Genomic DNA, 27,874 nt, shown 5'->3' on the forward strand with positions numbered 1-27,874 from the left:
CGGGGCTCGGCCAGGCCGTGCCCCCTCGCCCTCCCAGGCTTTTAAAGGCACAGTGCACGTGGGGTTTGGAGGCCTGGGGAGCCGGGCATTTTGCACTTCCCTCTCGCCTGGCCCTCACTTGGGTGTAGTCCTCTCGGCCAAAAGCTCCAGGTCGTGGACACTGTTTTGCGGAGAAGGTGGTGGGAGCCGGCTTTCCTTAGCAGCTGGAGCCGGCTGTTTTTATCAGGCCTTCGCAGCCGTGGAGGAGGCGCCTGAAATCCAGCTTCCGGAGCAGAAGGGGCCTGAAAACAAGCTCATCCGCATCCCCGAAGGGTACTGATGAACAAGCAGAGACTGCAGAGCTAAAGTGACTTCCCTCAAGGTCGCCCAGGTAGGATCCCGCAAAGCCAGGCTGACACCGCAGTGTCCCAGCCTTGAGTAGTGCCATCCAGCCCACAGCCCTTGGCTTGTTCAAGTGCCCCTGGCTGTTGACTTGCGTTGGAATGAATTGTTAATCGATGAAATAATGGCGTCCCTGCTTGCTGATGGGGCTGTTGCCCATCCCAACCGGACCAGTTGGACTCTCTTTCCACAGCCTGGGCTGTACGGAGGGTCAGCTGATGCAAGCAGATCCCAGCTTGAGTGCATGCCCCCGAGCTCGCCCTGTTCTGTGCTGTGGACACCTGTGCCTCCGGGCTGCTCGGCCAAAGCCTTAGGCAGTACCTAGAGGCTCTGGATAAGCTGCTGCAAGTGTGCCAGCCTCAGATTCCCCTGGGAGTGAAGGTGGCCCTGGAGGACCAGGAGGAACAGGGTCAGTAGCCAGCTGCTGAAGGGGCAGGGGTCCAGGCCTAGACTCGGGGTGATTGTCCTGGTCCCCATCAGGCACACTATCCATGGTCATGCCCGAGGTCCCTGGAGTGGCCACAGCAGTGAGTGGGGTGTCTTGTGGGAATGCTGCAGCAGAGTAAGCTGAATGTGGTTTTAGGTTTGAGGAAGAAACTGTTCTTTGTGGGTGTGCTCAGGTGCCCGATCTAGAAGCTGGCACTCGCACATGGGGAGTGCCTGTCCCTGTGTATTGGAAAAGGCAGGACAAGCTGGCAGGGGCTGTGGCTCCTGTGTGTGCCAGGTGTGCTGGTGCCTGCCACCCCCTCCTTGGTTTCTCCAGGGCTGCACCTGCTGCATACCTACCGGGACCTCTCTGTAATGGCATAACACACCTTACTTTAAGGAATTGGTATTACACCCTGCAAAGCTCTGTTGTACACAGGTTAATCCAGGTATCTTAAGACCTTGGATGGAAGGGGTTAAGCAGCTAGTCCATTGATGTGATTTCAGGTCCTGTGAGCACCAGGATTTGAACTTGGAGTTTTTGCACAAGGGGCTTCCTGTGTTTATCCCACTGTCGTGTTGCTGTGCTACTGCCAAGAAAATGTTTGTGGAGTCTCCATTAGGAAATTTCTGAGAAACCAGAACAAAGTACACTTTTGAAAAAATCTAAATAATATCAAAGCAGTGCATGTGGGTTGTCTGCTTGTTTCTAATAAAAACATCTTTGTCCATCTTTCAGCTGTTGCTTTGGCTTTTGGACCCTGTTGGGGACTGACAAGGCAGCAACGTGTCCACCTGTTCCCAGGCCCTGGCAGTGGGGGGAGTTGGTGGGGGCCCAGAGACAGGCTTTCTGCCCCTGCAGCTGACACCAGACTTGGGCTCTTGAGCCTTGTATAATAAATGCTGGCCTCCACACTGGGAGGCTGTCTGACCCTCGGGTGGATGTCTGGGGAGAATTCCTCCTGTGCCAGACATCAACGAGTGAGATCATTTGTGGTAGCTGCACTACTGACTGGCAGAATGGGTTGCTTGCAAGTCATCTCTGCTAGGATTCTAGAGCAGAGGGGGAAAAAGGGAAAGGAAACTTTTACTTTTTACTAGTATCTTCACCAGAAACTTCTTGGCTTTTTAAAGATGTGTTTATTTATCTGCAGGTCAGAGTTGAAGAGAGAGACGCAGAGATCTTCCATCTGGCTTGTACATTTTCCCGGTGGCCACAATGGTCGATGCTGAGCCAGGCTAAAGCTAGGCTCTTTATCCAGGTTTCCCATGTAGATGACTGGGACCCAAGCACTTAGGCCATCTGCTGCTGCTTTCCTCAGGCCACTAGTAGGAAACTGGATCCAAAGTGGAGGGGCTAAGATACCAGTTGGCACCTATATGGAATGCTGACCTCATGGGTGGTGGCTTTACCCACTGTACCACAATCTGGCCCCACTTTCTGCCCCTTAACTCCAGCTCCTCTTTGTTTTTCATTTTTTAAAAACTAAATGTAATGCAGACCCAGAGCAGTAGCCTAGTGCTTAAAGTCCATGCTTTGCACACACCAAGATCCCATATGGGTGCCAGTTCTAATCCTGGCAGCCTTGCTTCCCATCCAGCTCCCTGCCTGTGGCCTGGGAAAGCAGTTGAGAACAGCCCAGAGCCTTGGGACCCTGCTCCTAGAAGAGGCTCCTGGCTCCTGATTTTGGATCAGTTCAGCCCCAGCCGTTATGGCCACTTGGGGAGTGAACCATTGGATGGAAGATCTTCCTCTCTGTTCTCCTCTCTGTGTATCTGACTTTCCAGTACCAAAAAAAAAAAAAAAATAATGTACATTCATTCTGGAAAACTTGGGGATTTTTTTTAAAGTCATCCACTAAAACTCAATGCTGCATTTCTTCCCAGTGCTCTGCTGTATGTACACATAGTGTTTATCTGTTTAAACACTGGAAATAGGACACTGTAGGTGACGGTTTTATTTCCTGAGGTTGCTATGACTGCCATTAGACTTTTCCCTTCATTGAATAGTCTCAGAACATCCAACTGGATGGGAGTACAGAGCCTGAAAGAAGCCCTTCCGTAGCTTCCCAACCCACAGCAGAATCCTGCCCACCTTCCCTGTGAAGTAGCAGGGTCCTCCCCTCCCTCACAGAGCCACACACACCCTATAGCAAAGGGAAAGCAGAGTGGGGACCCTGGGCTGGAGTTGTGGGGAGGGAGTTAGCCAACTTGATTGGGGGGTTCTAGGGTGGCAGGTGATGAGTAGTGGTGAGGGGGTGTGGTTAAGGTATAGGCGTGCCTTGTATGTGAGACTGTGTTCCTGGAGAGCCCATGTGTTAGGTGGACTGTCTGCCTCCTTGCAGCTGGCCACTGTGGGTGACCTCTCAGGGGCAATTTGGAGATCTCTGAGTTGTATCTCTGACGCTGGGTCATGGGACCTTGGTGATGGCTTTTGTCCCCATGGATGTCTGTTCTTGTAACCATGAAGTATGGTGCCGACTTGATGGCCTTGAGGTCCTCGCTGGCTCTGACATCATCCTGTGGACACCCCCTTCATTTGCTGAAGGTTCACAGGTGCCCCGAGCTGCGGCTGGATGGACACAGGGTTGGTCCCTGGGGGCTGGCCTTCAAAGCAGCAGGTGCCTGGTAGTTTAGCAGATCTGTGACTTTACAGGGGGTGGCATCCCTTCTTCTAGTCCATCCATTTTAATTGCATGTATTGAAAACAACTTGCCAGACGGTCTACACGTTATCTCTGGTTTTTACAGTAATCTTGTGAAGTGTGCCTGTTCTGCTTCCCACAAGAGCAGACTGGTCCAGTCGGATTAGGCTGCCCAAGGCCAGGCAGCCAAGGAATAATGTACCATGATGCTCAGTTTCCACAAATGAGTGACTTGAACCCTGCCAGTCTCCACAGTCTGCTTTTGACCTCTGGATTCCTGCTTCATTTAAAAAAACAAACAGATTCGGGATCCACCTGTGGATGGAGTCTGAGGGGCTTCCTGCTTTCACTCCTTGCTGTTTTGTCTCTTTCCCAAGCTACTTTAAGCAGTGAGAGACATCTACTAGGCCCTGGGCACTCATAAGTAGGAAAGACCCAGTGGAGGAGATGAAGAGCCTGGGTGAAGGCTCTGGGTGCCCTGTCTGAAGGTCTGTGTAGCCTGTGGCCCAGCAGGAGGACCCTCGGGACTTTTCTGGGGCTCAGGTCTCAGCCCCAATGGAGTCATTGCCCAGTATAGAGGAGTACTTTGCAGCAAGTGGAGTGTGTTAGGAGATGATCTGAGGAGCACAGACAGATGTGTGGTCTACAGGGACCAAAGAGCATAGTGCGGTACCCAAGGTTGAGGGAGACAGGTGGGCGGGGAAACCATGGCAATGGCTCAGGGTGTCATCTGACCTTATTAGCAAACCATCCTGCTATGTAGGGAATACCCTGGGACTTCCTAGCACTGTGCAGTAGCTGTGTGACCCCAGAGAGCAGGCTGTTTAGAGCAAGCACTGTCTGCTAGGAAAGCCAGGGAGTATGGCTCACCAGAGGGCCTGGGAGAAAGAAGCTAGGCATCAGGGATGCAAATTTTCCCCTGTAATTTGTAATTATGAGCTCAGTAATTCCAAATCTGCTTTGGAACCCTTTTTTTCTACAGGACACTAGGGTTTGCTTTAGCCCTAAAATCTATTTCCTATGCAGATCCATTTTCATTTTTGTAAAATGAAAAGAAGGGCAAATCAATTGGGTCACTGGGTTTCCAGAGTCATTCCAGGAACTGCTGACACAGGCCTGACTGGGCAAGGTCTCTGGGTGAGACTGCCGTGGGCTTTTCCATCCTGTTCTGCCGATGAATGGGGGTGAACACTGGTTTCTCTAAATGCTTGGCTTTGCCTCCTGATGCAAAGCAGCTTTCAGCTACTACATTGTGTTTGAAAGTGAAGGGTTTCCTGAACACTGCCACCCCACAGCCACCCCTCGTAAGCCTCTCCACATTTCCCTGCTGCAACCTCGGAGAGGATAGTGCAGTGGGAGCTAGAGAGGAAGCGAGCCGGCCGCTGTGCTGGTAATCTTTGATGTTATTCCACATTGGCAGCGGGAGTGTGGCCCAGCACCCCTTCCCCCACTTGTCCGTGAGTCAGCCTCTCATGGGAGTTCTCTGTGTCATTGGCACTGGGGAGGAGGAAAAGCAGCTACTCAGCTTGTTTATTTACACACATTTGGTTGGTAATTTTTTTCCCTGTAAGGATTTCCACATCAGCAGGCCTTAGTACTGATTTGAGTGCCTTACAAAGCAAGGCTATTAGAAATTTCAGAGCTCATCCCAGTTGTCCTGTTTGTTTTTCTGAGCTGAGGGAATCAGACGCCAGGGAGAAATGTGGTGGTGACGTCATTGGAGCCCATCTGTCTCCCAACCCAGTGACTGGCAGAAGTCGATGTTAGTCTATTCACTGAATGTTCTCAGTATTTCTGTTTGAAAACTTGATGGCTTAAGAAACGACAGACTCAATCCATGTTAATTATATAAACTTTGAAGAATACAGAAAAATAGCCTCGTGGAAAGAACATTCACTCACAGTCCCACCATGCAGAGAACCACTTGAGTGTGTTGGAACAAGTCCTGCCAGCCCTTCATAGGCATACATTTTATAAGAAAATTCAGGTGATTGTATGTATGGTAGCTTCTGTATTAACTTTGAATCAAACTCCTAGTGGTCCCCTCCCAACCCTCATCAGCTGAGATTCACTGGCGCCCCCCACGCCACCCCACCCCCCTGTTTAGCGGGGATGTAATTTAAATGGATGCCTGAAACTGTAGATGGTATGAAAACCTGTCGATTCTGTGCGGGTTTTTTTTTTCTCTCTTTAAGATTGGTTTATTTGTTTGAAGAAATTACAGATAAAAGTGGGAGAGAGAGCTCTTCCACCTGCTGGTTCCCAAGTTGCTGTCTACCACATGTCCAGTAGTGAAACACTTCACACAGATCTCGCATCTGAGTGACAAGGGTCCAAGCTTTTGGGCTACCTTATGCTATTTTTCTCAGAACATCAGAAGGGAGCTGGATCAGAATTGGAGCAGCTGGGACACAAACCAGCCCCAATAAGAGATGCCAGTACTGCGGGTGGCTGCTTAGCTACATGTGCTGTAGAGCCAGCCCTTATACTGGGTTTTTTTTTTTTCCTATATGGACATAGATACCTGTGATAAAATTTAATTTGTGTGTTACACAGATTAAAAATAATAACTTATAATAAAATAGAAGATTCTGATAATGCAGTATAATAAAAGCTGTTGAAAACATAAATTATTTCTGGAATTTAGTATTTTGGCATGCAATTGACCAGGGATAACTAATACCCCAGAAAGCAGAACCATGAACCAAGGAGACTGCTATGTCATGGGGGCTCAGACTTTTGATCACACTTACTCCCCACCCCCCCTTGTTTTTAACAATTATAAATAGCTGCAATGTAAATTTTAAATACAAACCTTTTATTGTTTTCTCAGCACAAATTCTGAGAGGCAGTATTTCAAGATACAGTACAAATGTTTTTGAAGACTCAATTTACATTGCTTTCAGGAAGGCCAGTCCTGTTTTGTCCCCATGGTGTCGGGACCCAGTTTCTTCATACCAGATGTTGCTTGGGGACTTTCCCCCCCTGCTTCCCTTTGGTAATTCTGCAGTAGACATAGGATATGCAAGAGCAGTGCTGTCATTTCTCCATTCCCAAGTTTAGCAGTTAGATAATGCTGAACAGTGCAGGTGCAAGGGGAGGTGGGTGAGAGTGGCACTTGTAAGCTTGGCATGCTGCTTTTTAAACAGTGTGAAAATGGAATTCCTGAGTCTGGCACACCCTGGGACCGGTTAAACCTTGGGTGCCTCACCTGTAATAGTAGAGTCTGTTTCCCAGGATTTAGTGCCCTTTTTTAAGGCTCAGCAGGTGCTGCCGTGCCCCGCCCCTAGAGTGGTCTGGAAGAAGCCAGCATTTCACAGCTGCTGCTGTCTGGTGCTGGGAGCTCAAAGAGGCCCCTCCCACCTGTCCTCCCCTTGCCCAGGAGGGTAGGAGCACAGGAATGACTTGGAGCCTCACTTCAACAACTAGAGCATGTTCTGTTCTGATGACTCCTTAACCACAGCCTGCTCATACCTGCTTTCTGAAGCCCCACCCCTCCTTGTTGTGGTCACAGGTTCTAAGCAGGCTTTGGAGGAATTTGTATAAGTGAGACAAGGGAAGAAGTCTGTTCAGGCCATGAGGATGAATCCCATTTTGCAGATTAAAAGAGGATCTTTCCTAGGTTTCTGATGACTGCTTCCTGAAGAGCTGCCCAGGCCTAGTCCTTACCAGGTCGGTAAGCGGCTTTCCCTGCTGTGCAGTGCACCGCCACAGGGAGGGAGGGAGGGCTGCACTCCTTCTTGAAGCCCACCCACCCAGTGCATCCTGCCTGGACATCAGGCAAACTGCCAGGCAGGAATGCTTTTCCAGGGAGTGTCTTGTGCCCTACAGGGTGCTGGATGGAGAACTGGGAGTGGGAGAGGCACATTGCTGCCTGACCCCTGCTTTCCTCTGCCCACCTCCCCTTTCTCCTTCAAAGAGCATCTTTGCTCCAAGCCCATGCTTTTCTGTTTTCCGTTTGGGAGTCAAGGAGGAGAGCTATCTCAGCCATGTGTGAATTAGCCTTTTGTCCTTCTAGGCTGCAGTCTTAGGAAGATAAATCACAGGCAGCTTCAGAGGCCTGGGGCTGTAACCGCATGACAATTCACCCCAACATGAAACAAAGCTGACACGATAGAAAACAAAGAGCCACCTGTGTTTTCAGGTCCCATCTGAGACTGTTCAAGGAGAAGTATTGTTACCAGCCAGCTGTCTGGGTACCTCTCTTGGAGTGAGTAATTCACCATTGCTGGGGTGGGTAGGACAGGGAGCTCCTGGGTTGAAGCTGGTGTTTACTTAGCATGTATCTGTGAAGCCAAGCCTCATGGGGGAGGACCAGAGGTTGGTTCTTCTTCCATGGATGAAGAAACTAAAGCTAACATGCTCAGGTCTGCAGCATGGGGGCTGTGCAGCTGTGTCCCCTCACACTGGGTCCTATCGTGTGGGCTCCGTGTCCTCAGGCCTGAGCACTGCTGGTCAGAGCCATCCTGTGACCCTGGGAGTTCTAAGTAGAGACAGGAAGCCTTTGCCACCTGGAGATTGGCACATGCACTGCTTAGTCAGGCTCATTTTGCTTCTCATCTTTCTCCTTTTCAGACTCTGCTGGCTTTCCTCTTGAATTAAGCTCTGGTTCTTCAGTCAGGTATTCAGAACCCTCCAAGGGATGGTGCACTGTCCTTCCGATCTTCTCTTCTGCTTGGCCTGCCAGGCCACCCACTTCAGCCACACAACAGTGCTCGAAATTGTCACGATGGGCCATGCTATGTCCTTATGGATATCCATATGTAACATTTGTTTACATGGGTACTTATTTCCAGAGTCACTCACCTCCCATCTCTGCTTGGCTGGCAAAATTCCTAACCTCTGAAGCCCATTTCATGTCTCCTCTTACTCCCTCAGACCCCAGATATCCAAGCCCACAGCCAACAGCCTCTAAACTGCCATGGAGCAAGAGCTCATCACCTCCCTCCCTGATAGCTGTTCCTTTGGTTCCTCTGTCTTCTTGCCCTTATTGCTTCTGTGTTTGTCTTGTGCATCCAAGACAGAAGGGTCCTGAGGCTGGGGAGCTGATTTGGAAACAACTCTTGCCTTGCGCCTAAGTCAGGGATCTGAACAGAGGCTGCCTTGCTTACCTAGGGGAAGAATGGGGGTGGGTGACTGGTCTCTGGTCTTTGTCTTCCAAAGGAGAGGCAGCCACGGGCCCTGCTGGCTAGCTTGCTCAGGGCAGGGACCTGTCTGCTTCTTCTGAAACTCACAGCAGTTTGTGGGGTAACTTCTTTGGAGATACCTGCAGCAGAGGGCAGTTTCTCTGCATGGTCAGGTTCAGGTGTGAACGTCCCTGAGCGGTCAGTCATGAGCTGCTGTCCCATCCCATGTCATTCCCCTCTGCTCCCCCATGTGGAGCCACAGGTTGTCTGCAGCTCCTCTCAGCTTACAGTGTATATTTGAGGCTTCACTGGTTTTGTCATGCTGCTTCTGCTCAGCTATCTCATGACAGGGGTAGGGTTGGGGGGACTTTCCCTCCTCTGTGGTTCCCCCGGTATTGGTTCTCCCTGAGGTACTACCTTCACGGACCCTCTTCAGTGCCACACACTTTTCCCTAAGCCTTTGTTCTTTTATCCCCCATGTCAGGTTACCCCCATCCCACCACCAGACTCTGCCCCCTCACTTCCTGCTACTACCCTCTCAATGGCCTCTGGCAGGGTGGTCACCTTCACCTCGTGGCCACAGGCCATTCATCCCTGGCCTGACCCTTTGCCCTTCTGCTTGGAACAACCTGTCTCTCCCCAATGTCTACATCTCCAGGAAACACTTCTAGTCCCGGATCCAATCCCTTCTTTGTGTTTCTATATCTCTTGCTGACCAGGCTAATTATATTGCCTGCTACATGCATGGGTTTTGTTTTGGATCTTTAAGATAAGGCTTTGTCCCTTACTGTGCCTTGGTCCCAGGCAAGGCCATCACAGTTTCAAGGCAGACCCTATGGAGTGTGGCTTCACAGCAGTGGTTGATACATGTGTCTTGGAAGATGGTTGTGGGCAGGACCTGTGTCCAGCCACATCCCGGGGCCTCTGCTGCCTCCACTCACTGAATAATGCCCTGTTCCTTCTTCCAGGTGCTTCCCAAGGGAGGGTCATGCTCATGTTCATGGCCTCTGACAGTGAGGAAGAAGTGTGCGACGAGCGGACATCCCTGATGTCAGCAGAGAGCCCCACGCCACGCTCCTCCCAGGAGGGCAGGCAGGGCCCGGAGGATGGAGAGGGTACAGCCCAGAGGGTAGGTCCCAGCAGCCATCAAAAGGCCTGAAACCAGGCTCCCTGTGTTCTGTGTCTGGAGGGTGAAAGCCAGCCATTTCCAGAGCAGGGGACTGGGGAAATCAAGGTGAGGACTGCCTGGGAGGGAAAGTTGTCCACACAGTTAATCTCACATTAGCTGGGCTTTCTCACAAGCTTGGCTTGGTCATGATATTGACTTTACAGTGGACTGCACAATGCTGCCCACCTCTGCCCCTGAGGTTTACCTTCCTGATTCAGGTCCTTGTTTCCACAGCAACAGTAATGGTGGTTCAGGTATCTAGATGCCTGGGCAGGTAACACTGGTGCAGGAGGGAAAAATGGCTGGACAGAAGCCTGTTTGTAAGATGTCAGACATGATAACCTTGCTAAGAGCTGCAAATGTACTTAATTTTGTGGGTGCAGAAGTTCAATTTCATCTGTTGCAAGACCCCAGAGTCTTATTCTCACTCAGAGTCCTGCATGAGCTATGTATGTGATAGATTCCTCCTGTCACCCAGCCTCTGCATGGCTGTGTGAACAGACTAGTGTGGGCTCTTGAGTCCTTGTACCCAAGGAAAGGGAATAGTCTTTTGATGTATTCCCAGTTCAGCGGGCTTCTCTGTGCTCAGCTGGCCACCCCTGCTTCTCTTGGGGTGGTCATCCCAACTCTGAAACACCCCAGCTGTTGTTTCCAGAGACCTTTCATACAGCACTCCCACATCTAAGCTACAGCAGATCTAGAAAGCAGCATCAAAACATCCCATTGCTGGGTCCCTAAATCCATGTACCATATGCATGGCTAACATTGGGGGAATGGGTGGGGTTGTCACCATGATGTGGTTTCCCATAGGGAAACCAGGAGAGCGAGGAGGACTGTGAGGAAGAGCCCGATCAGTACGTCTGCGGTGGGTCCCCCGGGCGGCCACCAGGCCTGGAGGAGGAGCTGACACTCAAATATGGAGCCAAGCATGTGATCATGCTGTTTGTGCCAGTCACGCTGTGCATGATCGTGGTGGTGGCCACCATTAAGTCCGTGCGCTTCTACACAGAGAAGAATGGACAGCTGTGAGTTGGGGCCAGGGAAGGGGTGTGAGGCTGGGTTGTGGGAGTTTGGGGGTGATTGCGGTCTCTGTTGATCGCTGCACCAGCTACTTCATGCCAGTGGTAGTGAAGAACAAGGATGAATTGCTGCCCAAATTCATACTCCAGCCTGCTTCTGCCTCCCGGACCTGTTCCTAATTTCTCTGTCCCAGCTGCCTGCTCTGTCTAATGGATTTAATACAGAAGATGCATGACTGAACATGTGCCTACCAATGGAGTAAACATGCAGGCCCCCTGGATTGACAGAGACGGCAAATTTGGGCTGGACAGCACTGTCGTTGTTCCTAGCACTAGGGCTCAGATACAGCTGTGCCGCTGAACACTAAATGACCACAAACAAATTCCTTCCCCTCTGGGTCTCTGCTCCCTTGTTGTAAAAATCAGGGAGTTTGACCAAATGATTTCTCAGTGTGCTTTCAGCCCTGAGAGGAGGTTTGCTTTTTTGTTTTGTGTGTGTGTGTGTGTGTTTAATGAAATCCTTGGTTTATTTTAGTAGAATAATACAGACATGCACACTGACAGCCCAGTGTTTTCTTTTTTTTTTTTTTTTAAAGATTTATTTTTTTTTTTATTGGAAAGGCGGATAGACAGAGAAGAAGATCTTCTGTCCAATGATTCACTCCCCAAGTGAGCGCAACGGCCGATGTTATGCCGGTCCGAAGCCAGAAGCCTCTTCCAGGCCTCCCACATGGGTGCAGGGTCCCAAGGTTTTGGGCCGTCCTCGACTGCCTTCCTGGGCCCCAGGCAGGGAGCTGGAAGGGAAGTGGGGCTGCCGTGATTAGAACCGGCGCCCATATGGGATCCCGGGCGTGCAAGGCAAGGATATTAACCACTGTGCCATCGCGCTGGGCTCAGCCCAGTGTTTTCTTACCTTCCTGCTGTAAAACTTCTCTAAACATCTGTTTTGTTTGTTTTCTTTTAATTAAGGACATTAGGGGTTTTTTAAACATTTATTTATTTATTTTTTAATTGGAAAGGCAGGTTTACAGAGAGAAGGAGATACAAAGATCTTTTATCCACTGGTTTACTTCCCAAGTGGCCAAAACAGCCAAAGTTGAGCTGATCTGAGCCAGAAGCCAGGAGCTTCTTCCAGGTCTCCCATGCAAGTGCAGGGTGCCAAGGCTTCGGGCCGTCCTCTAGTGCTTTCCTAGGTCACAAACATGGAGCTGGATGGGAAGTAGAGCAGCTGGGACACAAACCAGTGCCCCTGTGGAATCCCAGTGCATTCAAGGCAGGGGCTTTAGCCACTGGCCACTGCGTCAGGCCCTATGCTTTTATGTAAGAAAGTAATGAAAGCGAGAGAAACCCTCAAGAAGCTGATAGCCCCTTGGGACTCCAGAGCAGCCCAGTGCAAGAGTGTGGGGAGAACTTGGCCTCAACACAGAATGAGCCTGCAGTGAACTGCTTCCCATCTTTTGAGTTTTCTGAGCTGTGCGTGCAACAGCTGGGCTGTACCAGGTACTAGGACAGAACACAACTAATGGAGTTCATGGCTGCCCAGCTTGCTGGAAGGGTGTGTGTGGGGGAAGAGAGAAGCCCGTGGTGATGGCCACAGTAAAAGACTTCATCAGGTGTCCCTCATCTGTATGTCTACCTTGAGTCCCTCCATCACCAGACTGAGAGCCACAGGTGTACATACAGACTAGGGTCAGGAACAGGCTGGGGACTACCATTGACTCTGCCAGGGCCCAGCCAGGTAAGAACCAGGCTGGAGCAATGCAGGAGTCCCAAGCACCCCAACAGATGGATCTCTGAGTGTCGGGCTGGAGTGTGGGGGAATGTGCGTGATACAGCATGCAGGGACTGAATTCCACCCCCACCTTCTCCTCAGCATCTACACGCCCTTCACTGAGGACACACCTTCAGTGGGCCAGCGCCTTCTCAACTCTGTGCTGAACACCCTCATCATGATCAGCGTCATCGTGGTCATGACCATCTTCCTGGTGGTACTCTACAAGTACCGCTGCTACAAGGTGAGGCCCAGCCACCCACCCCCTGGTCTGTCCCATGCCACTGCACCCATCCCACAGGGTCCTTTACACAGCCAGCTTTAGTTCGGTGTAAATTTCTTTATTCTCCAGAGTAGCTTTGACTTTCACTTCTCCTTCCCAGCCTCGCTTAGCCCCATGTTATAGATTAGCTAATATCATTGCCTTTCAAACATGTACGCAATCACTATTTGCTGAGTGCCTCATTGCAACATTCCAGACACCACTTCTTGTATTCAGACATTTCATTTTGCTTCCCCTTCTGAAATTCTAATTTAGACTCCCTTCGTGTTGTCACTTCCCCTTCTGGTTATTTTTATTTTCCATTTCCTTTTAAATTAGGGATGCACAAATGCTATGCCTAGGTCTCTGGGCCCCAGAGCCGTTATATGGGACCCATTATATGGGACCCATCCCCAGGGAATAGTGGAGGAGCTGAATCCTCCCTGGCCCCAGAGATGCCATAAACCTATACACATTGGTCTAGGCCTTTCTTGCAGGGAAGGCTCTGTAACCCTCAAAAGTGAAAGGAAGTGAAGCTGGGCATTGCACAGGTACAGCACAGTTCTTCCTGTGTAGGCAGCTGCTGTTTACAAGAGCAGAGGAGGAACCATGCTGCTGTATGAGGCTGGAGACATGTGACAGGAAGGGGTGGGGGGACCGGGTAGGGCTTTCAGAAATGTCTCTGAGTTGGAGCTCCTGCAGAGCAACTACCTGTCAGGGAGCGGAGGGTGCAGCATACATGGAAGCAAGCTGGAAAGTTGGCGGGGCGTGGGATGACCCATCTCTCTATGCTCAGTGGGTGTTACCCAGTCAGTTCTAGATACCAGAGGTGGCTCAGCCATCTGTTGAGTGAGATTTGTTTAGAGGTGCTGTGACAGACATGAAGGCAGGAAGCAGTCCAGAGGGCAGGTGGGCAGTGGGATGAAGAGAGTACTTCCAGAGGAAGTCCCTTCTCCTTTTTGCTGGGGTGAGGATGGGGATGGGTGGGTAGGGATGGGGGTGACCATTCTAGGCAGACCAGATCTCCGACAAGGCCCTTACTGGGCCAATGTGGTGATTGGCAGGTCTGCCCTTGGGGCTGAGGCTGGTCAGGGGCGACAGTGTTGTATAGTTGACTGTTGGCCAAGGCACTGCTGCGGTAGGACCAGCCTTACTCTTGCGTTTGACCAGAGAGAGAGGAAGATGAGGTCTTGGGTGAGAACCTGTTTACAGATTCTGGGTGGGAGGGAACTTCCCGGGTTGTCTCTCTGGAAAAGCACTCTCCCTCAGTAGACCTACCCTACCTGTTCTCTGCCAAAAAAGAAAAAAAAAAAACAGTACTATGGTGAGTTTCCTGTCAATTACTCTCCTTCAGGATGTTTTCTTCCGCTCCCTGCTTGTTTGGGTGTCCTCTGTTACTGTGGTACCCTCACTTACTCCCTTTGAGTGGATGCAACACCTTGGACAGAGACCTTACTTTCTCTCATGAGCCTGGAGCAGAATGGTAATGGTGGGGATAAGCTCAGAGATGGGGACATGGGATCTGTAAGAGCTTCCTCCCCAACATACAGTTTTTGTGGGGGAGCTGGAGGCATCTCAAATGTCTGAACCCTCCTGATGTGTAAGACTGTCTCCTGATGCCATCCCTGCATTAGTCACAGAATGGCATGGGCATCTGTCTCCTGACCATCTTGTCTGGTCCTATTGTCTAGTTTATCCATGGCTGGCTGATCATGTCCTCCTTGATGCTGCTCTTCCTCTTCACCTACATCTACCTCGGGTAAGGGGCAGCTGCTGAGCAGCACAGGTGGGTGTGAAGGACCTGCCCAGGTCCCAGTGACTGCTGGGCTCTCCCCTCCCTAGTTCCTGATGCAGGACTATTGATAGCCATGGTGGGCCCCCTGTCTCTCTTAGGCTCCTAATGGGAAACAAAGCTTCTTACAGAAGTGTTCTCTGCTATCCCAAGGGTGCAGAGGCCCCTCTCAATTGACATTCTGACTTTTAGGGTACACTGGGAACTTCACAGGGGGAAAAAATGGACTGTGCTATTGTCCCTTGGCTTGGGATGTGACCCTGGCCCAGAGAGACTGGAGAACACCCTTTCCAAGGAGCTGTCCACATCAGAGTGACAGTGAACATATATGAATCCTTGCCAGCATGAGTCGGTGGCTTCCTCTCCAACCTTGTTCCAAAAGGGCGTGAGTTGTTGGACCATATAAAATTGGGATGGGGCAGATGTTAGAGAAAAGGCCAAATGGGAAAAATCCAGGTTGAGATATAGTGGTTGGGGAGCCAGGAGTATTAGACTGTGCCAGGGCACAGCGTCTGCCTAATCTTCTCACCCGTTGCTCTACCTTGGCTCTGCAGGGAGGTGCTCAAGACCTACAATGTGGCCATGGACTACCCAACCCTCTTTCTGACCGTCTGGAACTTCGGGGCAGTGGGCATGGTGTGCATCCACTGGAAGGGGCCTCTGGCACTGCAGCAGGCCTACCTCATCATGATCAGCGCACTCATGGCCTTGGTGTTTATCAAGTACCTCCCTGAGTGGTCGGCCTGGGTCATCCTCGGCGCCATCTCTGTGTATGGTAGGTGGGCATGGCCCAGAGGAGGAGAGGCCATGTCCTCAGACGAGTTCTCACTATTGCAATGACACAGGTGCTGAAAAGCCACCCGGGGAGGGGGAAAGGATGCTTCTTCCTAAGGGATCCGCTTGTGTTCAACATAGGGGCCCAGGTAGACTCAAGCTTTCTCGGAGACATTTTCTGCTTTGGCTAATTACTAGTTTATTGTGCTCATGTCTCAGCACAACCCTAAGCACACTGAGCTCCATGCTTATAAACACCCCAGATGGTAGCCACTGTTAATGAGAAACACAGTTACCATTGCCAGTGCTGTGGCTTCTGTTTTGAGACTCAGAGAGAGGAGACTTCCAAGCCCACACAGCACACAGCTCTTCCTTATTTGCAGTTACTGCTTAAAGGCTCTCCGTGGACTCCGTGGTTGAATGTGTAAATTGCAATTGGGCACAGGTGGGTTTGGGACAATAGCTTTGCAGGATGACCTGCTGGGAGCTCCACCCTGGGTCCCCTGATGTCTCTTGGGGCTGCTTGGGAATAGATGTCTTAAAAAAATCATAACAAGGACCTTTCTGTCTTCCCAGATCTCGTGGCTGTGTTGTGTCCCAAAGGGCCTCTGAGAATGCTGGTGGAGACAGCCCAGGAAAGGAATGAGCCCATATTTCCTGCCCTGATCTACTCATGTGAGTGACCCCGGGCCTGCACCCAGTTGTGGTCTTGGCAGGTGACCAGGCGTGGGGTGAGAATACTCCCAGTCATGGCTTTCAGAGTAGATGGTGAAAGCTTTGTCCTTCCCCACCCAAAGGGGAAGGGTCAGCCTAGTTGATCACAGAAGGGGCGACACATTCTGAGACCAAGGTAAGCTGTCTCGTTACTACAGGGGAAAAGGGTTAGAGCAGGAAGAGGACCCCTGAGGGATGTGCATGTCTTTATCATGTGTTTATCCCATCCATCTTCCTGGGGCCTGCAGTGGCTGCAGGCACAAGCTGTGTCCCTGCAAATCCAGAGTTGCTGCAGTCCTGCAGCTGCCGCTCTGCTCTGCATGCTGTAAAGGGACTTTCAGGGCACACTTTTAAAGGGAGCTGTGGGTTTGCCCTATGCCTCCTTGACAGCAGCATGGTGGATGAATGCCAATCATCCCTGAAGAGAAGGCACATGGGGTTGTCCTGAGAGCTTGGAGTCAGCACACAGGGATGTGAGCTCCAGAGATGTGCATTAGATCCCTACTGTGTGGCAAATACTGTGGCATATCTGGAGATCCAGCAGGACAAAGACCACATGTCCTGGTTTCCATGAAGCTTGCAGGGCTCTGCTTGTGGTGCCTCACATTTGCTGGTGGCGAGATGTGTTTAAGTAGAATAAGTAAAGAGCCTGATTCTGGGACCCTGATGTGTGCAAGCTGTGCTGTGCAATAGCTGTGGGCTGGCTGACGTGCTTGGGAATTTACATGCAAGTGAGGAAGCAGGCTTGGCCTGGATGGTCTCCAGCAGCATGGCCCAATGACCTGACAGAACATTCCAGATTCTCTCCTAAGCTGAGAAGAGCTGGGCATGACGAAACTGAGATAGGCTCTGGATAGTAAACAAATGAGGGCCTTGCTGTGGTGGAGCTTGTGTCCTAGGAGGGAGGGGAGATGAACTATAATGAAGTAGCCCGGCATGTGAATCAGCGACTCAGGAGGGCTCTATAGAAAAGGAAGACTGGGGGCCCGGCGCAGTGGCACAGTGGTTAAAGTCCTCCCCTTGCACGCCCGGGATCCCATATGGGCGCCAGTTCTATCCCGGCAGCCCCGCTTCCCATCCAGCTCCCTGCCTGTGGCCTGGGAAAGCAGTCGAGGACGGCCCAAAGCTTTGGGACCCGGAAAAGCTTTGGGGCCCTGCACCCGCGTGGGAGACCCCGAAGAGGCTCCTGGCTTTGGATCAGCATAGTATCGGCCGTTGCGCTCACTTGGGGAGTGAATCATCGGATGGAAGATCTTCCTCTCTGTCTCTCCTCTCTGTATATCCGCCTTTCCAATAAAAAAAATAATAAAAATAAAATCTTAAAAAAAAAGAAAAGGAAGACTGAGTTAGCACCAAGGACTTCAGGGTTATATGGAGGGAAGCTCTCTCTTCACAAGGTGGAATTTGACCAAGAACCTGACTCAGAGAAGGGAGACCACCATGAGGAAACTCTGGGGCCAGCATTTCAGGGAGAGGGAGCACTATGTGTACCAGGGCTGTAGGTGGGCACAGGCTGCTGTGCCCAGGGAGTGCCAAGAGGCCAGTGGGCTGGAGCAGAGGGAGGAAAGAGACAGGGAAGGGAAGGGGAGGATCTAGGTTGCACTAGGTCCTGCAGCCCATGGTGCAGTTTTTGGCTCGCTCTCCTGGGTGGGCTGTGAAATCAGTAGGTTATACACTACTCTGTCCTCACCATTTGGCAGGATCACATGGGTTGTGGAGGAGAGGACGGGCTGGGTGAGGGACAGAACTGGAAGCAGAATAGCAACCAGTAGTGGGTGGACCAGAGGGTGGTGGTTGCAGGTTAGGGAGATGGTGGGAACGTTGGGGATTTGGGCTCAGGGGCCAGCACTGGACAAAATGAGATGTGATTCAATTCTGGAGATGTTTTTGAAGCAGACTTGGCAAGGCGTGCTGAAGGGGAGCGGGGAAAGTGTGAAACAGAGTCGAGGATGACATCATTATTCAGAGCCTGAGCCACAAAGACATGAGTTGCCATTTACCGAGGGAGAAGCTGGCAGATGGGCAAGCTGCAATGGAGATGGTAGGAAGTGTGGCTCAAGGCAAACTGGAGTATGCTGTTCAGGTGGAGAGTCAGAGATTGGAAGCAGGAGGGTCAGCAGGGAGTGTCCAGGCAGAAGAGAGAAAACAGAGTTATATTAGTGCCATGTGACTCAGCAATGCCTCTCTGGGTGTATACCCAAGAGAACTGAAAGGGACTCAGCTGTCTGCCACATTCACAGCAGTGTCATCCCCTATGGCCATGAGGCACAAACTAGCCTGCAGCCAGCAAAGGAACACTGCCCAGCCCCCAGAAGAAGGGGAGTTCTGACAGACGCTATGACACGGATGGAGTGGGAGAATGTCGTTGCCAAGTGAAGCAAGCCAGTCACAGAAGGACAAATGCCATGTGGTTCTGTTTCCATGAGGTCCTTGGAGCAGCCAGAGTCATAGAGGCACAAGAAGGGTGGTTGCCAGGGACTGGGGTAGGAGAAGTGGAGAAAGTTCTTGTGACTTATTAGGCACAGAGTTTCAGTTTTCAGACTTGGGAAAGTTCTGGAAATCTGTTTCAGGACAGCGTAACCCATTTGGCCCTGCTAAGAGAGACGTTTAAAAATGGTCATGTGGATACAGCTGTGCTAGGTGTCCCTAGCATAGTCTCCCACCACAGCGCAGTAAGCTTGCCAAGCGCCCCTCACTGGTGCCACCAGTACCGTGGTCATTATAGTTCATTGTCAGAAGGCACCAGAAGGGCAGAAACTTGGCCTGTATCTGGCCATGAGTCTGGACCCCTCTCCTGGTAGTCTTCTCACAGTGGGACATGAGCAGATATCTGCTGAACAGAGGGTCCCAGGCAGCGTGCGAGGGCCACAGATCAGCCCCTCCCTGACAGACCCTGGGGGCAGCCACAGTGAGCTCTATCTGAGACAGGACCCTCGTCTCCTTCCCACAGCTGCCATGGTGTGGACAGTGGGCATGGCAAAGCTGGACCCCTCTTCCCAGGGAGCCCTGCAGCTCCCCTACGCCCCAGATATGGGTAAGTGTCCAGGACCCGACAGCCTGTCATCCCTGGGGTGGGAGGGTCAGCTGCTCACCTGTGCTCACCCCCTGCATGACCTGACTCCTGTGGAGGCAGAAGACTGGGTCATCTGAAGCCCAGCTTTTGCAGACAGAGAAGTCTGGGCCAGGCATGAGGCAGGACAGCCCGGTGCCCCATTTTCACTGAACGCACCTTAGGTATGGGCATGGGAAGCCAGAGGCCGGGCAGTGGGGCTCTCAGAGTATTCACCACCACTACCCCTGCCCCAGTATTGGTCCCCAGAGACCCAGGAACCCTCTGACCCATCTCTGTCTCTCTCATCTCTCTCACGGTGCTGACGGTCCTCTCTTCGTGGACTCCTAGAAGAAGACCCCTATGACAGCTTTGGGGAGCCGTCGTACCCTGAAGTCTTTGACCCCTCACTGCCTGGCTACCCCGGGGAGGAGCTGGAGGAAGAGCAAGAACGTAAGGTGCCCGTCCAGATGGCCTGCTTTGGCCTCGGTGGCTCAGGTCTGCAGGGAGGAGGGTGAGCGGGGAAGGCTCGTTTCCCCATCCCAGGCATCTACATGAGAGCCAGGGAAGAAAGCTATAAACCTAGGGTCTTGTCACCAGGCCCTGGGGACTTTTATCCATTCAGGCAATACATGTGTGTGCCAGGCATGCACAGAGCCCCGACCGTGGGCCTGTGAAAGGGGGGCAACAACAGTTACAACAAACCGTGAGAGCAGGGGAAAGGGCTGGGAAAAAGCTCACAGATGGGTCTCGTGATGGTTGGAGGGATACGAGAGGGCCCGGCAAGGAGGTCCCTTGTGAGCCAAGACATGAGCCAGACCACACTGGAAGAGGGCAATGCAAAAGGGCATTTCTGGACCGACAGCGATCCTGAGGCAAAGGACAACAGGGGAGCCAGACTCCAGTGAGGGCCAGAGGCAGGCAGGGGCTCGGGCCCATGGAGGTCAAAGTGTGATTCTGGTGTTGACTTAAGGAGCATGGTATTGGGCTTGTGGGTTGGGGACATGACTTGGGGGGGCAGGGGTTGTGGCGGGGTGGAGAATCCACCTACACATGTATGCTGGTGTGGCCTCCAGGATGTGCTCCCCACGTGGCTGTAGGGACTCATGCTGTGGGAGCTCTTAGGGTTCAGAGGGCTGGCGCAAGCCTGATACCTGCTACCTAGGGTTGACCTTGGGCAGGAGCAGAGGGCAGAGGTGGGATGCTGGCTCCCTCACACTGAGACCAATGTGGCCAGGGAGATGGGAAGAGATGTGTTCAGACAGGGACCATTTCCTGAGAGATTAAAGCAGTCTTGGTGTCAGTGTGCAGATGGTATGTGCTATGTGCTGAGCTGCACCTGAACAAGGAGAGAATGCAGTATAAATACTGTCTTGGCAGTGTGAGCGCCATGGAGCAGCCAGTAGGCAGTAACCAGGTATGGCATCCTCTAGTCAACTGGGGCCAAATTTTGGGGAGTTGGGGAGGTAAGGATTAGCCTGAGATGATTCTGGAAGGGTAGGTGGACCATTGCCCAGAAGTCAGACTGGGTTAGGGGAAGGCATTGATACCCACTGCATCTGGTTATCAGATGTTTAACAGAGCTCACGGGGAAAAGGGCACAGACCATTTCACTGGCTTCCTTCAGACACCAGCTATGCATAAGGTCTAGTGGCCTCAGGTTTGCAAGCCACCCGTACTTCTGACCAAGCAGGCTCACATTTGAGGGCTCCAATGGCACTCCCAGGCTCAGTAAATCCCAGGATTTGGGAAAGCGCTGTATGGACAGTTGCAGTTTTATTATAACAGTGAAGGGATTCAGAGAACTAGGTCTGGGAAGGCACTGGTGGTAAAGGGCACACCACTCCCCCAGCACAGGGAAGTGGCCGCTGAGCTTCAGCAGGCGGTGCTTTTATTGGGTGCTTCTAAAACTCACAGAGGGGCCTTTACCCCCAGCCCCAGCTCCAGAGGGCACTGGCTCACAGCTCCAGGATTCTCTTAGCACAGTTGGTCTGAGAAGCAGCCCTGTCTGAATCATCCCAGCATTAATCCAATCCAGATACAATGCAAGGGCTTCTTGAATCAGTGAAGACCCTTCTGTTTGTGATTCCCTCCTAATAAAACAGGAACAGAAGTCAGTCTGATTCTTCAGCCTCATTTGCAGAGGTTCAGATGAGAGACAGGAAACCCTCAGGAAGCTCTTGTGGCTGTGTGGTATGATCTGCAGTGGGTTTGGGGCATGCCAGTGGGCCGCCAGGAAAGACCTTAGAAGTGCTGCTTTATGGAAGAGCTGAAGTCTTGTGGTGAGGACCCTTCCAGGTTTTAAACAAAATCCAATGAGCAGAGCTGCATTTCATATCTAGACCAGGAGGGGGTGCTGTGGTAGTCCAAGTGGGAGAGAAGACAGCCTGGAAGGGACGGAGAGAGGAGTCAACATTAGTTGACTGATAGAGAGGTGGAGAGGAGGTCAAGGTTGAAGGTATCTTCACATCCCTTGATTCCAAAAAGAAGGCAGGGAGGGCGCAGGGTCAGAAAGTGGGGTCAATTCGTTTGTAGATGGAGAAGTGGAGGGGAAGGGGCACATCCCTAGAAAGACCTATGATGTACCCAAAGACAAAGGGTGCCAGTCAGGCAGATGCATGATGGCTGGGTGTGCCCTGGAAGCTAGTGGTGACTTGGATAGGGCGTTGGCTGGAGGACATGGGACTTGTACCTCCAGGTTCCTGAAGTAGGAGGTGAGTGCAGGAGTTTTTTTGAGGTGCCTGATTGAAAAACAAGAGCAGTAGGGGCAGATGTGTAGCATAGCAGCTAAGCAATCAGTCAGCACATTTGTACCTGATAGCATCCCATATTGGAATAGCTGGGTCCCATTTTGCCCCCGTTTTGATTTCTAGCTTCCTGCTAAGGCTGAGAGCAAGCAGCTGGTGGCTCCCTGCCATCCACCGCTGAGATCTGGGCTGAGTTCTGTGCTCCTGGCCCAGCCCTAGCGCTTGGGGGTATCTAATGATTAAATCTACAGATGGGAGATCTTTCTGTCTCTGGGCCTCTCCCCCCACCTATCTCCCAAAAATAAGTTTTAGGAAGAAAATAATAAAAAAGGGACAACAGCTGTTGTTGATGTGGTTGTTATAAATTGATGTCAATCTGAAACAGTAATATTATTTCAACCCCAAACAACCTGTATCTCATGCAATAAGATATTGTGAAGTAATCAAGGAATCAACAATCGATATGAGTAGACTGCTTCTGATCTACATCAAAGAATTGTAAAATTGTAAGGCTCTAAACAAGATGGAAGAATCCACCATGGGGGGGGGGGAGCGGGTTTTGGGGAGGGGAGGGGGGAATCCCAGTGCCTGTAAAACTGTGTCTCATGATGCAATGTAATAAAAAAAATAAATTAAAAAAAATAAATTAAAAAAAAAAAAAAAGGGACAACAGCAAGCTGGAGGAGGGAGAAGATGAGAGGGTCCAGCACTGGGAATATCCTGATTTTTTTAACATGGGCAAGACTATGACATTCTTGTTAGGCACTGAGGAAGCAGCCAGCTAAAGGGAGAGTTGGAATCTGAGAAGAGGAAGTGTTGGTGGGCACAGGTGTGGTGGGCAAGGGACACACCTGCCTAGAGTCTGGAAGGTGAGGAGTGGAAGGCAGCATCTGTGACACTGGCCTCCCTGGTCTCTGCTTGTCACATAACTGTACTTATCCCAAAAGGTAGCTGTCAGGGGCCAGTGGACCAGAAAGAAACCAAGCTTGAAACCATTTGACAGTTTCTTTGTTAATAGTAGATAAACCCTAATTACCAGTTGTGACTTCCTGTTTTCAAGGGGACCAGTTCTGATCCCTGTGGGTCTCTAAAGGACTTCTGTCATAGTACTATCTGTGTTCTTAAAGACCATAAGATTAAATGTCCTCAGCAACATCTATAATCCTAACTTGGCACTGAGTTGCTAGCCAACTCCCAGCCCTGGGCAGTCCATTATTCATTTTTATTATTATAAGATTTACTTTTATTCTTTGAAAGAAGCAGAGTGATAAAGGAATGGGATAAAATTGGTTTTCTATCTGCTGCTGTACTCCCGACATGGGCACAGCAGCCAGGTCTGGGCCAGGCTGAAGTTGGGAGCCAGCAACTTCATGCTTGGGCCATCCTCTGCTTGCTCAGACACGTGAGCAGCAAGCTGGATGGGAAGTGGAGCTCTTGGGACTCCAAGGCACTCCTGTTGGGGTTGTCAGCATTTTAAGGTGACACCTAAACCACTGCATCACCATATCAGCCCTGGTACATTTTATTTGTACTACCAGCTTTTCTCTGGCCAGAATCACCCAGACATGGGTTCCCCCCGCTTTCCCTTTGGTAGCCGCTCTCCATGGGCAGCTCACCTTGTCCCTAGCTGCTCCTCAAGTTCAGGAGGGGGTGGCTGAGCCAGCATGCTGTGCCCTTGGGCTGGGTGGGACACCTGACTTTCTTAATTGTTGTGGTCCTTCCCTGCCCTCTGCTGCTGCTTCTTGGGCTTCTGAGACAGAGTTCCATTTTCTCTTCCCTATCCAGGAGGGGTGAAGCTCGGCCTGGGAGACTTCATCTTCTACAGCGTGCTCGTGGGCAAGGCGGCAGCCACCGGTAGTGGGGACTGGAACACCACGCTGGCCTGCTTTGTGGCCATTCTCATTGTGAGTGGGCTAGGGGGAGGAAGGTGGGAAGCAGTGCTCCGTGACTGTTCCCCAAGGTGATGGGTCCCCTGATGTCTTCACAAGGATCCAGAGAGCTCTCAGCCACCGTCTTCCCTCTGAGGAGCAAAGGCAGTGGGTTGGGCTGCATGGGCTACCACCAAGGTCCCAAGTGAGACTGAGCCATTCCCCAGTGTGTCAAGGACAGGGACAGGGATGAGAGATGCTGACCCTCCTGAGCATGCCAACCTGGTACCCAGGCCAGGTTGTGGGCACATTTAGTGCTTGTCCTCACCCTACCTGTGAGGCTCCTGTGATGACTGACATCACAGAAAAAGGAGGTAGTCAAAGGGCCTTGCCAGTGGCGACACAGCAAGTGAAGGTGGCACTGTGATTGGGCCCGTGTCTCTGACTCCAGAGTTGTATGTGTCCCCAGAACACCACAGGGGTCTCTCAGGCTTGGGGTTGGCCCTATTACCTTGAATAGCAGCAGTGACTATCTCAAGGCCCCTGTGGATGCTGTGGCTGCATCCTGAGACTTCTCCCCTGCAGAGCCGATGAGGCAGGGGACCTTGAACGGCCCACATGCAGCACCTGCTCCTCTGTGAAAACGGTGGTTAACCTGTGGCAGGTGGATGATTAAGCCCAAGACTCCAGTGTTTGGAAAAGTTGAGGTATTCACACAATTATGGGGAAGTAAATGCTAGGCTATTCCCCCATCAGACTGGCTGATCCCAACCCTGAGTCCCCAAGGATGAAACAGGCATTCTTGTTTTCTCCCACCCCCCATTCCTGCTGCTTGTATGCCAGTCCCACCCAGGCCAAGGGCACAGCATGCTGGCCAGCCCCATACCTACCTCAAAGGGACAGATCACATGGCTCTTGGGTGTCCTTGGTGTCAGCTGCTGAAACACCTCACTTGGTGTTTCAGTGGAAGCTGTAGCCAACCCAGGAGGCTACAGGGCACGGGAGAACAGCACTCTACTAGGTATCAGGAGGCAGCTTTCCAGTCCATGCATAGCATGCAGGGTGATCTGACCAAGGTGAGACTCCCGCTGTCCAGGAGACAGTGGGCCAGGCAGCTTAGTCCAGAGCAGGTGCCTAGATGAAGCTGTTGTCAGCTGCTCCCTGTCTACATTGTGGGTCATGTCCTGCCTGACCCTTCGTGTCCCGCAGGGTTTGTGTCTGACCCTCCTGCTGCTCGCCGTGTTCAAGAAGGCGCTGCCAGCTCTCCCCATCTCCATCACGTTTGGGCTCATCTTCTATTTCTCCACCGACAATCTCGTGCGCCCTTTCATGGACACCCTGGCCTCCCATCAGCTGTACATCTGACGGCTGCAGGAGCCCCCAGGGGCTGGACACTGTAGGAAATGGCCCCAGCTGTTTAGTTTGACACTCTAGTGCCATATATTTTTAAGACTTTTCTTTGCTTTAAAAAAATAAAAGATTTTTAAAAGTATGGTGTTCACTTGGTGAAGAGGAATCAGAACTTGCTAGCTGTTGGCCCCCACCGTTCGACTCACCCCATCACAAGCAGGAAAACAGCAGCTGCATCTACCGGGGTCCAAGGTTGGCCATGGCATTGCGGAGGGGCATGGAGGAGGATGTCTATCTGCAAGGGGCCTGGGTACGTGGGTAAGACACGAAGTACCTGGTGCTGTAGCCAGGAGAAGAAAAGCCACCTCCTGGAAGGAACCTTCTTGGCGCTCTATCTGTGGTGTCACCTTGGAAACCCAGCCCCATATGACTTTGTTGGAGGCTGATGGGAAGTGACTCCACATCACTACCAATAAATAGATGAATCCTGCTGGAACGCTGGAGTGTGGTGTGTTTAGAAGTGTTGAGCCCTCTCCCCTGCTATCTTGGGTAACTCTGCTTCAAGTTCCATCTCCCTGCCGGCGCACACCCTGGAAGGCAGCAGATGACGTCTTGAGTCGTTGGATCCCTGCTACCTATGTGGGAGACCTAGATTAAGTTTCCAGCCTCAGCAATTTGCAGGCATTTGGGGGATGAAGCAGTGGAAGATGCATCAGGCTCCACATTCTTTCCCCTCTCCTCTGCCCACCTGCTTCTGTTTTCAAATACACAGATAATTTTTTAAATAATTGAAAAAAAGTGTCTTGAGGTCAGTGCAGTGGCTCAACACGCTAATCCTCTTCTGTACAAATGCCAGCATTACATATGGGTAATAGTTCTAGTCCTGACTGCTCCATTTGCAATCCAACTGCCTGCTTATGGCCTGGGAAAACAGTGGAGGATGGCTCAAGTCCCTGGGCACCTGGGAACCTGGGAGGAAGCTCCTGGCTTTGGAGTGGCTAAGATCTGGCTGTTGCAGCCATCTGGGGTGTGAACCACAAGATGAGAAATCTGTCTCTTCTCTCTGTAAATTGGCCTTTTAGGTGAAAATAGATAAATCTTTTAAGAAAAGTTTATAAAAATGTTTTGAGCAATGACATCTTAAAAACAATGACAAAAACATGGGAAAAAAAGGCAATGACTCAGTCGTTGTCTGGTAGCCTTAGAGTGTCTGACTTTACACATGCCTTCAAGGTGGATACCCTTAGCAAGTCTCCTCTGAGGCGGTTGGATGAGAGCCTGCTCAGAAATCTCATCTCTGGCTGTCAGCTTGGGTGCTATGGTACAGAAGAGACCACCTTGGCTTTTGCTTTGTACATCAGACTCAAGTTCCCAAGAGAAGCTCAGATTTGAGCCTGCTGAAGCTGTGCACAGCAAACAGCTGCCCTGCCGGGGAATGGCTGAGCAAATGCAGATTTGCATTGGTACTTGAAGCTGGGAGCTCTGTTGTATTCCAGAAGTAATGTAAGTGCTGTGAAACTGGCTGCTTCGTATGAGAGAGCTAGAATTATGTGTCTTAGGCCTAGCGCTGAGGCCTAGTGGCTCAAGTCCTCACCTTGCACATGCCAGTATCCCACAGGGACATCGGTATATGTCCCAGCAGCCCTGCTTCCCATCCAACTCCCTGTTTGTGGCCTGGGAAAGCAGTCAAGGACAGCCCAGAGCCTTGGGACCTTGTGCCCTCATGGGAGACCTGGAGGAGGCTCTGGGCTCCTGGCTTTGAATTGGCAGCTCTGGCCATTGGGGGTGCGGTGAATCAGCAAATGGGAACTCTTCCCTGTGTCTTCTCTCTGTATATCTGACTTTCCAATGAAAGTAAAATAAATCTTACGAAAAAAAAAGTTACATGTGGGCCGGGCAGAGAGTGCCTCTGTCTCAGTAGGTAACCACTCCACCAACCCCACATGTATGTACATCCGTTCCAGGTTTGCTGGTCCAGGTCCTGTTTGTGTGATACTAGTCTTGTTGCCTCGGCTCCTGCCCTGAAGTCAGTTTGCATTTTTCCTGACCATGGTTCATTTTGTGTGTTTGTATATGTTTTTAAACTACATAATACATGTCAGACAGTCTTTTTGTGTTATACCCTAGATGCACTCACAGATAAAGACGTACCTCTGGTTTAGCTCTGTTCCAACTGCAGCTACTCTGTTGTGGATGGACACTTGTTTCTGTGTTACATCTCTGATGCAAGGGGGGGAATCTAGGGGAATAGAAGTTCCCTCCCTGACTGGGTGTTCCCAGTTGCCCCTTATACACTTACGTCCATTGGTAACAATTTGTGCAGGTTTTTTTCTAAGATTTATTTATTTTTATTGGAAAGGCAGATAAGGTTTACAGAGAGGATAAAGATCTTCCATCCACTGGTTCACTGCCCAAATGGCCACAGTGGCCAGAACTGAGCTGATCTGAAGCCCAGGGCCAGGAACTTCTTCCGGTTCTTCCATGTGGGTGCAGGATCCCAAAACTTTGGGTCATCCTTTACTGCTTTCCCAATCCAAAAGCAGGGAGCTGGAAGAGAAAGTGGAGAAGCAGGGACATGAGCTAGCATCCATATGCAGTCCCAGCGCTTAAAACATGAGGATTTAGCCTTTGAGCCATCATGCCAGGCCGTTTGTAGTTTGTTTATATACCTCTCCAACCCCTACTCTCCCACACTTGGTATGACTCGCTTTTTCATTTGCTTGTTGGATGGGTATGAATTTGGGGATTAGTTTATGATGAGGTTAAGCATTAGCTGTGCAGGT

At 51.2% G+C, this 27,874-nt stretch overlaps 1 protein-coding gene across 3 annotated transcripts; it reads left to right on the forward strand.

Moving 5' to 3' along the window:
- On the forward strand, positions 1–25,587 carry PSEN2 (presenilin 2). 3 transcript variants are annotated; one of them, XM_040968327.1, is made up of 11 exons: positions 4–370; positions 9,546–9,706; positions 10,556–10,770; positions 12,638–12,779; positions 14,489–14,556; positions 15,144–15,364; positions 15,940–16,038; positions 19,028–19,111; positions 19,481–19,579; positions 23,659–23,777; positions 24,951–25,587. In XM_040968327.1, the coding sequence occupies exons 2-11, from the start codon at positions 9,566–9,568 to the stop codon at positions 25,104–25,106; spliced, it is 1,344 nt and encodes a 447-aa protein (XP_040824261.1). In that variant the 5' UTR covers positions 4–370; positions 9,546–9,565; the 3' UTR covers positions 25,107–25,587. The 3 variants fall into 3 exon arrangements, with proteins under 3 accessions (XP_040824262.1, XP_040824261.1, XP_040824260.1); XM_040968326.1 differs by having other exon boundaries at positions 5–370; positions 19,478–19,579; XM_040968328.1 differs by lacking the exon at positions 24,951–25,587 and having other exon boundaries at positions 1–370; positions 19,478–19,584; positions 23,659–23,744.
- The last annotated feature ends 2,287 nt before the right edge of the window (positions 25,588–27,874 follow it).

This window comes from Ochotona curzoniae, unplaced genomic scaffold (assembly GCF_017591425.1).
Source record: "Ochotona curzoniae isolate NIBS_2020 unplaced genomic scaffold, NIBS_Ocur_1.0 scaffold_4683, whole genome shotgun sequence".
NCBI lineage: Eukaryota > Metazoa > Chordata > Mammalia > Lagomorpha > Ochotonidae > Ochotona > Ochotona curzoniae.

Excerpts from the sequence above, each read along its gene's own strand:
- PSEN2 (XM_040968326.1), top strand. The coding sequence starts at position 9,566 with ATGCTCATGTTCATGGCCTCTGACAGTGAGGAAGAAGTGTGCGACGAG. Across the intron at positions 14,557-15,143 it reads TTCACCTACATCTACCTCGG|GGAGGTGCTCAAGACCTACA; the intron begins GTAAGGGGCAGC and ends TTGGCTCTGCAG. Across the intron at positions 19,580-23,658 it reads GCTGGAGGAAGAGCAAGAAC|GAGGGGTGAAGCTCGGCCTG; the intron begins GTAAGGTGCCCG and ends TTCCCTATCCAG.